Raw genomic sequence first — 13,693 nt, 5'->3', positions numbered from 1 at the left:
CTGCTCTCTTACTGTCCCGACCGTTCTCTAATGTGTATTATCGCCCGACTACCTCGTCAGCTCTTGTACCACCCGCAGTAGCAAGGCTCTACAGCTAATCCGAGACAACGTCGTACACCCACCCTCATTCTTGGACACGAGGTTCACCCGACCTCGGACTGCGACCCGTCTCCCCCAAGCGCAAGCCAGCCGCCTCCCTCAGGGAGAACTAATCGCGCTCTAATAATCCCACGCCAAATCCACGACCGCCATGTCATCCGACTACCGCCCTCCCACAGTCTCCGACGACCTCCCCGGCAGCCCAGCGCCAGCTCAAGCGTGGCTGGCCCCGGACCCGAACGACGGACTCGCGCATAGCACCAGCGCCGCCCATGCGCCGTCTCCCTCGGCCGTCTTCGCGACAGATAACAGACATCACATGCCACTAGCCGACGACAACTCACCACCCGCCCGCTCGCGCCCTCGCAGCGCAACCGTCCGGCGCACTCCCTCCCTCCCCGTCTCTCCAGCGCAAACAAAACCGGACGAGGTCGCAATGAGCCCAGACGACGACCACCCCCAGCAGCAGACCGACCCCGAACCCGTCGCCGACCCAGAGTCCTCGTCCGATGAGACTGTCGTCCAGGAACCGTATGACGATGAAGACGCAAACGCACCTCACTACCCGACATTGCCAACCTTGACCAACTTCACAGCTCTTACAGGACGAACACACCACTCAAGCAACTCCAGCGGCTCCGGCTCGACGATAACGCAAGCATCCTGGCCGCGGCGCAGAGGCAGCGAAAAGTCGCGACAGCACGACAAGTCCCAGCTCAAACGCCGTCGCAGTCGCTCACCCCGCCAGCAGCAGCAGCAGCAGCACGCCGCCCTCAACTACCTTGACGCAGACTCCCCGCACGTCACCCCCGAGGCCATCCAGCGCTCCGTCGAGCAGTCGTACTGGAGGATGCCGCCGGACGGGAGCTACCAGTCCCCCTCCACCCGGAGCACAGCCTCCACGGCCTCTAGCAGCTTCCAGAGCGACGTCTTCTCCGAGCTCGACCATGAGACCGACCGCAGCAGCTCCCCGGACCACAGTGCCTACGGCGACCCTGCCTCCCCGGGCGCCATGCCGGGCAAGTTCGACGCGCATCTCGCGGCGGCCACGCAGCAGAGGCAGCAGCGCGGGTACCGCAACTACGGCACGCCGGAGATGCCGCGGGGGAACGCAAACCTGCCGCACCTCCCGCCGAACGCCCTGCAGCCGAGGCTGCCCGGGATGCACCAGGGCCACCCGAAGCACCTTCCCCGGGCGGAGAAGCTGCCGCTCTCGGGGTATGAGGTGATTGCCTCGAAGCTGTGCGCCGGGGACGCGGACAGGTCGAGCATCAAGCCCATCTACCGCCGCTTTGAGGCCTTGAATCATAGGTTGCTCCTGCATCTGCAGGACGAGCTTGCGGAGCTGGAGGAGCAGCTTCACCGGCTGGATACGGCGGACACGCAGACGCGGCGCATGCAGAACTGTATACTTCCCGCCTCGCGACGTCAGGAGGCCCTCACCGCGGGCGAGCTGCAATGGCATAAGACGGATGTGTTGGGCAAGATCGGGTACAAGCTCGGGCAGTACAGTGCGTTTCCCCGTATTTCCTGTTGTAATTTACCATCGGACTAACACCTTGTAGACCACGTCCTCTCATCATTCAAAGACACCCAGAACCTCCCCAGCCCAGACCCGCGAGATATAGACTACTACCGCGCCTACCTCGCCAACCACAACCCCATCGTCGAAATCGAGACGCGCTTCCTCGACCCGGCAGACGACCTCGTCTCACTCGCGCGCCCCTCCCCCTCGACCTCGGAGTTTTCCTCGTCCTACTCAGACGACCTGCGCACCCCGATGCCGCCGCGCAAACCCAGCACCGCCGCCCCGGTGATGCCGGGCTTCCTCTTCTTCCAAGGCGCAAAGTCGGAGAAGCTGCGCCAGGTCGAGGTGTTCCTGCGCAACAGCTACCCCTTCGCCGTAGCGGTGTCGTTCGCGGCGGCGTTTCTGCTGCCAATACTGACGTTTGCGGTGATACCCGCCTTCGCGGGGCGGATGGCCGTGGTGGCGATTGTCGCTGTCGGCGTGGGGCTGGCGGTTGTGCAGGCGGGGATATTCGGGGCGGGCAAGGAGAGAGGAGGAGCGCAGGCGGCGGCGGAGGGGGCGCTTGTTTCGGGGGTGTATGTTGGGGTTATGGCTGTCGTTGCTGGGATATTTGGGTGAAGTAGGAGGATGATGACGGTTGGAAGAAGCGTGTTTTTGGTTTTGTGATGATACCCTTAGAGAGGATGCTTAATGAAGTACGAGACTGAAGTGTAATGTCTATCCATGTTGTTGGGACGTAGTGATGAATCCTGTGTTGTGAACTCACCTTCCAGGAAACCAATGGAAGGTGCGAGTATCCTACTTAGGGGTGAGTTCTGCGTCGAGTTGTCGGAGGGGGACGCCCCTCCGAGACCAATCGGTCTGTCTGCCACAAGGGTGGCTGAGTGGTCCAATCGGACAGAGATGTAAAAACCGTCGGTTTTTCGTAGGGTTCGAGGTTCGAACCTGAGCTTTTTGTTCTTTTTTCATGTTGTTCCTCTTCTCCTTTCGCTTCGCTCTTTTCTTTGCTCCTCTCATAAAAGCTTGATGCTGCCTGCAGTAGTGGGTGGGTGTGATCTTTCCAGCTCCAGCGTAACTGCGTAGAAGCTTTCCAGTCTAATATCTATGCAAGTGGGGGGGACAATCTTACTATAAGGATGGAATGTGAATTAAACACTGCCTCAAATACCCTCCATCTTTACAAAGGATGTACATACACTATTATATCTTACGCTGAGGAAGTTTCACAGCCCAAGAGGGTACGCAGTAGATAGGGTGAGCACAATGGACGTCAAAACCTCGCGAGGAACATGATAGCCTCATATATTGGCAGACCAAAGGGCCCGCAAGACACGAGGCTCGTCGTGTGGCTTTGGAAGGGCGCGCTGTCACCGGATGGCTATTTGGCATTAAGCGTTCCTTATTTTTTCCCCTTGGGCAGATTGCAACCCAGTGGTATTGAGTGGCCCATCAATATGATTAACCTACACAAAGCCAAAATTGATCCCAGAGATGAGGTGAGGTTGAATTCATCGGTCGGTTCATCTGAAATCCGGTCATGGGTTCCCACTCTGGACGGAGTCGCAGATGCGGGCGGCAATTGGCTGTACCCCGCACTCGGCGCAGATGACAGTGGCGACGGAGGGGCCGCTTTGAAGTTGTCGACTCTGCCTCTGATGAGAGACCTCAGTTTCACGAAGAAACAAGAACCATCGACCACCTCATAACAGAATAAATTAAATCACCAAAAATGACCATTATTCACGTTGTGCAGTTCCAGTTCAAGGAACTTGTTCCGCAGGAGGAAGTCAAGGCGGTACACCCCCCCTCAAACCTTACCTACCTTGAAAGCCACGACTGACATGGGCCAGATATGCGACTCGATGTTGGCACTCAAGGACAACTGTATCCACCCAACGTCTAGCAAGCCATACATCAAGTCGGCCGTCGGCGGGGTGGATAACAGTCCCGAGGGCATGTCGGACGGCATCACGCACGTGTTCGTGGTGGAGTTCGAGAGCGCGGAGGACAGGGACTACTACGTCCACAAGGACCCGGCGCACCAGGCTTTCATCGCGGAGGTGGGCAAGGTGATTTTGAAGGCGCGTGTGGTAGACTTTACACCTGGTGTGTTTGGAGGGTGAGGTGCTGGTTTGGTTGGGTGTGATTTGTGTAATGGTAATGAGATTGCCGTGTGATGACATTTGGCTGTTTGGTCAGCCTCTTCAGCTATGATCAGTCAGATTGCTTGATCGCTTTTTGCTTATGCCATGCTGTATGTCCAACATTGGCCATGTGTCAGTATGCAATTTGTATTGTGCCTTCATTCAATCAAGGCATTCAACTGTGGGACGTGGACAACTGAAAGACAAAGTGCGTCTTCAAAATAAGCGAGGCCAAGGAAACGAGGCCTCTGAGTGAAACACTCGGTTCCCGGGGATATGGGCTAGGGAATCTCATCCCAGGAGGAATGCGCAATGGCATCATCGTGCGGCCTTGACGGGAAGAACGAATAGTCATCGGAGGGGACTGAGTGATGCGTGTCGAGATTGGCATTTGGTGACCCCTAATTGCAGGTTCCAAGCAGCGGACAGTGGCACAATGCAGGGACAGAGGGGACCGTCAAGCACTAGCATTCAGGGTCCAGGGCCCAATGGCGGACCTGGGCCTGGGGTCTGGCTCGCTGCCTGAGGGTCCAGACGCTGGAACCCAATCACGATCGATGACTTTCAGCCAATCACACACCGCAAAAGGAACACAGGCGGGGCGTGCAGGGTACCGGGGGGCTACGTCATAGGACCAAGCCGCGCCTTACCTGCACCGGCCGCTGCGGTTGGTTGGTGAAGCGCAGCGCAGGGGACCTCACTGTCATCATTGGGTCCAGGGCAGCCCAGCCCAGCCCATTCCCATTGCGCGGGCTGCCTGTCGGGCCAGACCACAGTGGGCAGGTCCCGTCCATAGGTCGACCGTCACAGCGGACACCACAGGAGACTCCAGAGTCCCGTCTGCCCGCTTCCCCTCCCCCACCAACACTACCTTACCTTTGCCTTCAGCTGCACGCCCGCGTCCGTCCTTCATCAACCACGGCATCCCACCCTCGTCGACCTGTCCATTGTCCTCATCGTCGTCGCCGTTGTTATACTCGTCGACATCCTCCTCTTCTTTCTCTTGCTTCCTCACGCCGTTCCCTCCTACCACGCCGCATTCCCAGACCTAGCTTCTGGTTCAGTCATCTGCAAGGGGAGGTCCCGCCGTCGCACGCTTCACTTTCATGGATCAAGGGACTACCGTGACATCTCGCCGAACTTGATCCTCCCGTCACCTTACCTTACTTTACCATACTTTCGACCTCCACCTCTTCCCTCTCGCCGCCGCAGCATATCTTTCTCCATCACCTGACCGTCGTCGTCCTTCACGCGAACAAATTGCGACAACTTCCCTCTCGACTCTGCCACCGCCGCGCCCATCTCAGCAATCATGGCGGCATCGCATCCCACCCTCATCAACCTCCCTCCCGCCACCTCCAATCCAGACACCCCGTCTGAGATGCCGTACGCCTCCCTCTCCTCCCCGTCATCTAGGCAATAGCTAACTTCCATCCTCCAGTGGCACTCCCACGAGCACGACAACGTCCCTGTCCGCCCTCTCTACCACCGCTATTAAAGATGGTCACCGAGGTCACCTCCCCCAGGGTCCCACCGGTCGTGGCCACGCCCACCACCCCTCTACCACGAGCCTCGAAGCCGAGCGCGCCGACCGCATCTCCCGCCTCGCCGGCCTCGAGCGAGTTTCTACCCTCCGCGCACCACCCCAAACCCAGAACCACGCTGCCTCCTCCCTATCCCCCCAGACGACACCCACCTCCACCGGCTTTCCTCCTAATTACCCGCCCGCCACGCACCTCCAGGCAGCTTACTTCGATGCCCACGGTACCCCAACCGCACACACCAAGATGAGCACTGTCGGCACCGCCAGCGCCACCGAGAGCTATGTCGGCGACGACAACGAGACCCGCACCGCCCCCGGCGAGCAGGACGAGGACATGCTCAGCATGGACACCAACTACCGCGAAGCCGACTCCGTTACCAGCATGGGCGCCGAGCCCGAGCAGATGGACGAGGACATGACCAACCGCTCCACCGGCGGATACGACGACCGCATGAGCGATGACGGCTCCGCCAGTCTCGTCGGATTCGGCGAGGGTGCCAACAGCACGGTATCCGGCCCCATCTACCAGCGCCGCCCCCTTCCCGGAGCCCAATGGGGTCTCGAGAGGAGCGCGTCCGGCCTCAGCGACGGCATCCCCACGCAGCGAGCGAGAGACGTGACCATGGGCGGCGACACCCCAGTAAGCGCCGCCGCCATGCAGGAGCGACGGGAGGCGAGGATGATGGACGGCATGACCAATGACGGCGCCGGCGTTCCCGATGAAGAAATGTTTGTCGACACCACCAATAAGCCCCCCGTCTCCGTCTCACACCTCCCAGGTCAAACACCGCGCGCAAATCCTAGCACGACACCGACGGCTCGAGATACCGCAGAGCGCGTCATTCGAGAACGGCTTGACGGGGGCGAGGGCAGGGTCGGCAACGTCGCGATGGGGAGCCCGAAAGGCGGAGAGAAGTTGGGCAAGTTTTACTTTGAGGAGCGGAAGTAAGGGAAGTGACGAATGGGTATATCTGGGTCGTGACGAAAGAAAAACCACGGGCGAGAGAGCGTGTGCTTTGTATGAATTGGACGGTTCAATTGCTTGGGATGGGAATACGGGTTGGCTGGATTGTCCGTAACAACATGGACCCCTTAGGTATGGCTACTGGAATGCGAGTTATTGATTATCTCTGCTACGTTGTCTGTGAAGGATACGCGTCGGTGAGAGGTGCAGCGTCGTTGAAAGTGGCTATTGCTATTTCTTGGCCTTTCAAAGTTGACAACGTCTACTATGAGGATGACTTAACCGACAGTGTTCAGTCTCCGAGCTTGGTACGATAGGCCTTTAGTAACTGCCGTCTAACACTTGTTCTAACGTATTAACGAAAGTATGTAAAGTTGAAACTTCACGGTGGATAAGAATACATGAGGGGATCCGCGGTGACTTGCTAAGCCACAGTGACGCCGGTGCTGCGGCGGCACAAGCTGATGACCAAAGGAGAGTACGCTCCAAGCTCTCCAAACAGATCCGAATGAACGTGTGTTGGATCAGAATCCACCCGTCGCCTTCGCAGGTCCCAACTGCTTCAAGAGCCCTCAAAGCTCTGAGGATGTGACAACGTCCATATATTTTAAGTCCTGTTGCTGCAAAAGCCCTGCGGGTTCTTACAGTAACAGGAAAACGCGCCGAAGCCATCTAGATCACCAGGGGTTAGAATCCTGTTCGCGTGAGAAGCTCAGTAGTATCTCATTAGCCAAGAATTCAAGAACAAGAGGGGAGCGGGACTTTTGCTTGAGCTTACTTGGAGAGACAGATCGCGTGCTCGAGTCCGGCCGAGCAAGACATCTGGCAGACCGATGTCCACTTGTGGCAGCATTGCGTGCTGCACTTCTCTTCCCGGGGCGAGAGATTTTGCGGGTTAGGCAAGGCGTAGAGGGCGGTCGTGAAGAGCGCGATGGTGGTTAAGCGCTGTTCTTCGCGGCTACGGATTTGCCGGCCATCGCCGCATCTGGCACGCCCTCTCTCGAACTGTTTTACCAGGCTTACAAAAATAAGACGGTAGCCATCGTCCTTCAGAGCCTCGTCACGCTTTCGGCAGCGGGTGCCATGATCGGCTGTCATACATGGCAGTCTCGCATGGCGTGGGCGTTCAGCAAAGACAGAGCGCTTCCAATTCACAGAAACATGTCGAAGATAGCACCCAAGCCATTCGATGTCCCTGTCTAGGCACACCTCTGGTCATGCCTCTGGGTCGCCCTTCTCGGATGTCTCTACCTAGCGTCGAGCCTTGCCTTCGACTCCTTTATCTCCGCCGGCATCTTGCTGCAGTATATCACATATTCGATAGGAATCCTTTGCCTCTTGTGGACGGGCCGTTTTGAGATGATAGATGGACCTTTTTGGTTTCCTAAGCTGGGCTTTATTGCGACCATAATAACGTTGGCGTGGACCGCTATTAGTGTCGTGAACTATGTGTCGTGCGTATCGGTAGGAGTCGTACTCTACGCTCTGGGTTATTGGATTGCAATCGGAAGAAAACAATACGTCGTGCCACGCCCAGGGAAGGGTTGGTGAGAGTTTCTTCCACGCGAGAAACCCCGAGCTCGGGAAAGAGTCACAACTGTTATTCTAGCGTATGCAAGTACTTCCAAATTAGTGCAGCAATATCTGAATGAAACTCACAATTTATCCACGTACATATTGACGGGGCCTTCCGAAGAAGACTGCCACGTTTCGTGTGTTTCCAGCCACTGAAGGGGCCGTCAGTTAACTTTCTTCGTTTCTCATAGTAAAAGAAGAAATTTGGCAGAGTCAGAGGTTGGAGGCAAGCAGTTGACCAATCAGCACGTATTAAATGTTACACAAAATCCACGAAAAGGGGTGATGCAAAAGGACCGATGGGTGTGCCAAGAACATAAGCAACATATTCCGAATCACGTAGCCTGCCTCGTCACGGCATATCAGGCAGCACCGCAGAAAATATTATCATGTGTGAAGTCCCTCCACCCCTTTCTATCATACCAAAATTGTGCCCAGCCAAGTTCCCTCCAACTCCTGAACCTAAATTCCAATCAATGCATAACGTTCTCATAGCCACGGATTCATCATGGACAATGACATTTCGAAGTGTCCCGAGGATAGCAACTCAACAGGTTGCCTCCTTCAGACTCTCATTCAGCTTGTTGGCGATCAAAACAGAGCGGACGATGCGAAAATCGATTGGGACCCAGTTACATTCGTCTTCACCGCTATCATTGGCGTCATAGCCATTGTTTTCGCCCTCATTTCTGTTGTCCAGGCTTTCCTTACTGCTGGACGAGCGAATCGAAGGAGCAGCAGGTGCGCAATTGGTCCCTGGTCAGAGAACAGAAAGCGACGATGGAACAAATCTGAGTGGACTTTCGATTTTGTGGTTCAGGTCCCCATCTTTCGCAGCCTAAGCCTGCAGACAAAGAAGTGAGAGATGGAGCGGGAAGAAAGTGATACGAGTGGAGAGATCTTTCTTCCCTTCTAACTTTTCTTCTTCGCAGTTTGCTGCCTGGAGGCGTACTTTATTGACTACTATATAACTCTAACGGGGAAATATCTAGAGGGTTATAATGTAACCTCTATAGCTAACTGATAGGGTATATAAAGGGGATTTTTAAACTACTTAGCTAAGTTAATAGAAATAGCCCCCTATTATACTATAACTTAAATTTTAAACTTTCTAAGATAAATTTCATATATACCTCTTATTTAATTAATATAACTTTTACTACTAGTAATATTAAATATTTAAAAAATATTAGTTTATTATATATTTAATAATAGTTTAGTTATATTTTTATAACTAAAAATGACAATATAGTATCTTTATCCTTTTTTATAATATATATTAAGTTCTTAAAAAACCCTTAGAACTAAGCTCTTTATTAAGTTAAGTGAGTTTTTGCTATTCTTATAATCTTATAGTATAAATATTCTATTTTAGCTGCTTAACGCTTAAGTAGGTTGTTTAGTTATTATTTCTATATAATAGGTTATAATATTAGGTCTCCTCTTTAAATGCTTTATCTTTTAAACTTAATATAAATAGGTTATTAGTTTTAGGTTAGGGATCTATTAATTATATTTCTTAATTTATTTATAATATTTATATTATATTAGGTTGTATTTAGAAATTTAATCTTATAAAACTTATAACACTTAGATTTAATATAATTATTAGGTTTTTAGTTCTTTTACTAGATATTATAGCTATAACGCTATACTTTATTCTCTATGTTTTCAGTATAACTAGGTGTGTAAAATAGACTTTATTAACTTAAAGCGTTATAATAAATATATTAAGTATAGGTTTTTAAACTATAATAGTAGTAATATAGTAAATATTTATAAGTAGCTAATATGCTTTTTATTTTACTCTTAATAGTAGCTGATTAATTATAGTGAATTATTATTTTAATAAATAAAAAAAGTAGAGCGAGAAGAAAGAGAAGCTAAAAAAATATTAGAAATCTTATAAACTTAATTAGCTACTATTTTAGGTTATTTATTTTATTTTTATAAGTATAAGAGGTTTCTAAAAAGGCGTAGTTTAAACCTAATTTATTATAGAATATAGTTTATTAATAAACAAGAGGTAGAAAAATATACTCTTAAAGTATAGAAATCTTAAGTAATAGAGGATTTATTCTTATAAAGTGCTTTTAATAAGTTAAAGTAATTTTTTTTAGGTACTAAAGTTATAGATTTAGGTATTCTTCTAAACATAAGGTCCTCTAAGGTTTTTTGGTTAGCTTCTAGTGTTCTTAATTAAATAAATAGTTTTTTTTATCTTATTTAGTCTTTTTTTATTAGTAGTTACATATATTTATAAGAGTATCTAATTTATCAATAGCTAGAGGTGTTTATTAAAATAACTAGTTTTGTCACAGGCTAGAGCCCGGATTGATATCTCCGGCTTCGCCGGAGCAGTTACCGAGATCCAGCTCCGTTGGACCCACTATTCTGCTGCAGTACGCCGCCTAACCCAGCCTGCTTCACCGCTGTTAGGTGCCTACTCTTGTAAAGTCCTTTCTTCCTTCTTCAGCTTAGAATAGTCAATCGACAGCACCTCTACGTTGAACAAGCCTAGGGGCCAGCCCCTTACATATTCTAAGCTCAACAACAAAAGACGCTTACGAAACCTCACGAGAGCGATACGACCGATTCGCTAGAGGGTAGCGTATTGAGAAGACGCTATATGAAAACCTTATGAGTGCGACACGATAGATTCGCTAGAGGGTAGCGCAAACAATATGATAACTGCAGAGATTAACCGCAGGGTTAACAAAGCGGTTAACATAAGCATACGTCCTCTTTAGGACCAGATGACGCAGCTCTTAACAGCTCTGAACAGGCTTATGTTAACAGATAGAGCAACCCTTATGCTGATTGCAAGCAGCATACCTACTCCGTCCACAGCTGATATAACTATATAGGTAATAAGCAATAGTATTATAATAATAGTGGCTGAGCCCTATAAACCAACCTTAACTAGACGACTGAGGCTAATACTTCCTAACCCCCTAAAGTTTGATAGCATAAGACGACAATTTCTATAGTGGGCTCTAGAGATAAACTTAAAGCTACAGATCGACGCTAAAGCTATAGGCGGAGAAGAGAGCATATTTACATATATCTACGCCAGGCTGGAGGGAACCACCTAAGCAACATCCTCCGCCTTCTTTGCTGATAGAGTAGCCTGAGGAGACACCTCCCTAGCTTAATTTATAGACTATCTCAAAAGAATATATAGGGACCTAAATGCTGAAGCCTAAGCCTTAGATAAGTTACGCATTATGCGGCAACGAGAGGAAGAGAGTTTTACTTCCTTCTTTCCTAAGTTTGAGAAGAAGCTTACAGCAAGTAGGGGAGGATCTTAGCAAGATAAGATTAAGATTAACTACTTAGAAGGTATACTGAATTCCTAGTTAAGCAACCTATTAGTAGGGGTACCAGAAGCGCTAAAGGACTACCACTAGTTTATAAAACTGCTTCTCACTATAGGATCCCACTTAGATAGCAGGAAGCTTAGGGAACGCTACCTCAGTTACACTTCTCAGAAAGTGCTGTAACCTAACCGCTAATAAGATACAGATAGAGATATACTGATATCTAGCGTCAGCTGCACTAAGGGTAAAGAGAAGATAAAGTCATATCGCTAATAAAGCAGCTCCTTATCTGAAGACCTGCTGCAGCTTGTGAGAGACACCTATAAGTGCTTCAACTGCAACCAGATCAGCCATGTTGCTATATAGTGTCCTAAGCTGAAGCGTTCCTATCCTGCGAAGGTTAAGAAAGCTAAGAAGCAAGAAGAGAGCAGCGATAAGAGTCCTATAGAGGAGCTGGGAAGCTCTGAGGCTAAAGAGAGCTTAGAAAAAGAGTAACTCCACCGCAAAGTTAGGCGTTAGAGGCTAAACTTAGTGATATCACAAAATAGAAGCAGTTTAAGCATTGCATAAGCAGCAAGTCAGCAGTAATCACTACCTATATATATAAGGGCACTTAAGCAGACGCCCTAATAGATATAGGGTGCGACTTATACGCCCTTATCAACTATAACCTAGCCTGTAAGCTCCGCCTGCCAGTAGTAGACTGCTCTGAGCAAGTACTAGGCAGCTTCAGCAACACTATAGGCGCTACAAAAGCAACAGGTGTAGTTATCTTTAACCTCAAGCTGTGCAGTTATAATAAGAAGATCTTTGCATATACTATATATAGCCTTAGCGATAATCTATTCCTAGGGAAGCCTTAGATAGAGAGGAACTACATCCTATATAATGCTGCCGCGTAATAGATATAACATAAGAGGGGCGGCGTAGACCTACGTCTAAAAGGCGAGGAAGAGCTAGGATGAGTGCACTAGATCAGAGCTGCCCACCTCCTCCCAGGAGCCCCTTTTGTAACGCTTTATAAGAGGGCATAACAACATACTAAAGGAACTGCAGGATATAAAGTTTGAGCAATCAGCCTAGCAGATATATAGAAGGCTCTTATAAAGAAGACTGAGAAGGCAGACCTAAAAGCCCTCCTCCCACCAGCTGTACTAGCTAAGTTCTAAGAACTATTCCAACCTGACGAAGCTGCTAACCTTCCACTATATCGCCCTAGGGTCGACTATAGGATCCCTATTAAACAGGATAGTAGTGGTAATAAAGCTATACTACTATAGGGTCTGCTCTATAGCATATCATAAGAAGAACTCCTCATCCTCTATAAGACCCTATAAGACCTACTTAATAAGGGCTTTATCCGCACTAGCAGCTCAGAAGCATCAGCCCTAGTACTATTCATATATAAACCAAACGGAGGAATATATTTCTATGTTGACTACTACGCTCTTAATAAGCTTACTAAGTGTAACTGATACCCTCTTCCCTTAATTTGAGAGATGCTATAGACTGTTAGCGCTGCTAAGTGGTTCACTAAGCTAGACGTAGTAGCAGCGTTCCATAAGATCTAGATCGCACAGGGAGAGGAGTATAAGACAGCCTTCCAGATGAGATATAGGCTATTTAAATAGCTAGTTATCCCCTTTAGGCTTATAGGAGCCCCCGCTATATTCTAACGATATACTAACAGCATACTTTAAGAGTATCTAGACGACTTTGCAACAGCATATATAGATAACATCCTAATCTACTCAAATAGATCATAATAAGACCATAAAGCAAAGGTTAAGCTAGTACTATATAAGCTTGCTGCAGCAGGGCTATATTTAGACCCTCATAAGTGTGCATTCTCTGTGAAGACAGTTAAGTACCTAGGGTTTATTATTACAGCTGGAGTTAGTATCTCTTATAACCCTGAGAAACTAAAGGCGATTAAGGAATAGGCAGCTCTAAAGACAGTTAAAGGAGTCTGAAGCTTCCTTAGATTTGCAAACTACTACTGGATCTTTATCCCAGCATACTTAGAGATTGCTAGACCCCTGATAGCTCTTATAAAGAAGGGTGTCCCCTTCTGCTGGGGTAAGGAATAAGAAGTAGAATTCCAGGAGCTTAATAGGATCTTTGCTGCTAAGCCTGTTCTATATCAACTGGACCCTAAGCGCACAACCTATATTGAGGCTGATTGCTCAGGCTTTGCCCTTAGAGGCATACTCTTATAGGAAGATAAGCATAGCAGACGTCACGCAGTAGCCTACTACTTACAGCAGCTTAACGCTGCCTAGTTTAACTATCTGATATATAATAAGGAGATGCTAGCTATTATGAGCTGTCTATAAGAATAGAGAGCAGAGCTATAGAGCGTCAGCCACTTTAGGATCCTGTCAGACCATAAGAACCTAAAGTACTTTATGACAAAGCAGAAGCTTACAGAACGGCAAAGCCGATAGGCAGAGGAACTATCTCAGTATAACTTTGAGATATAGTACCAGCTAGGAAGCAAAGCAGTAGTGCTAGACGCAC

At 49.4% G+C, this 13,693-nt stretch overlaps 3 protein-coding genes across 3 annotated transcripts; all 3 read left to right on the top strand.

Moving 5' to 3' along the window:
• Positions 1-250: 250 nt before the first annotated feature.
• Positions 251-2,245, top strand: CGCA056_v010351 (uncharacterized protein; the record flags this gene model as incomplete). Its single annotated transcript, XM_037325598.1, has 2 exons — positions 251-1,610; positions 1,665-2,245. The coding sequence occupies 2 exons, from the start codon at positions 251-253 to the stop codon at positions 2,243-2,245; spliced, it is 1,941 nt and encodes a 646-aa protein (XP_037175901.1).
• Positions 2,246-3,356: 1,111 nt separating this feature from the next.
• Positions 3,357-3,750, top strand: CGCA056_v010350 (uncharacterized protein; the record flags this gene model as incomplete). The annotated part of the gene is made up of 2 exons (XM_037325597.1): positions 3,357-3,422; positions 3,478-3,750. 2 exons carry the CDS (start codon positions 3,357-3,359, stop codon positions 3,748-3,750), a joined length of 339 nt encoding a protein of 112 aa, XP_037175900.1.
• A 1,333-nt stretch (positions 3,751-5,083) lies between these two features.
• On the top strand, positions 5,084-6,263 carry CGCA056_v010349 (uncharacterized protein; the record flags this gene model as incomplete). The annotated part of the gene is made up of 2 exons (XM_037325596.1): positions 5,084-5,157; positions 5,213-6,263. The coding sequence occupies 2 exons, from the start codon at positions 5,084-5,086 to the stop codon at positions 6,261-6,263; spliced, it is 1,125 nt and encodes a 374-aa protein (XP_037176003.1).
• Positions 6,264-13,693: the final 7,430 nt, after the last annotated feature.

The sequence above is a fragment of the Colletotrichum aenigma genome (genome assembly GCF_013390185.1).
Source record: "Colletotrichum aenigma strain Cg56 chromosome Unknown KSG_Cg56_contig07, whole genome shotgun sequence".
NCBI classification, from domain to species: Eukaryota; Fungi; Ascomycota; class Sordariomycetes; order Glomerellales; family Glomerellaceae; genus Colletotrichum; species Colletotrichum aenigma.
This window is presented reverse-complemented; position numbering and strand designations above follow the sequence as displayed.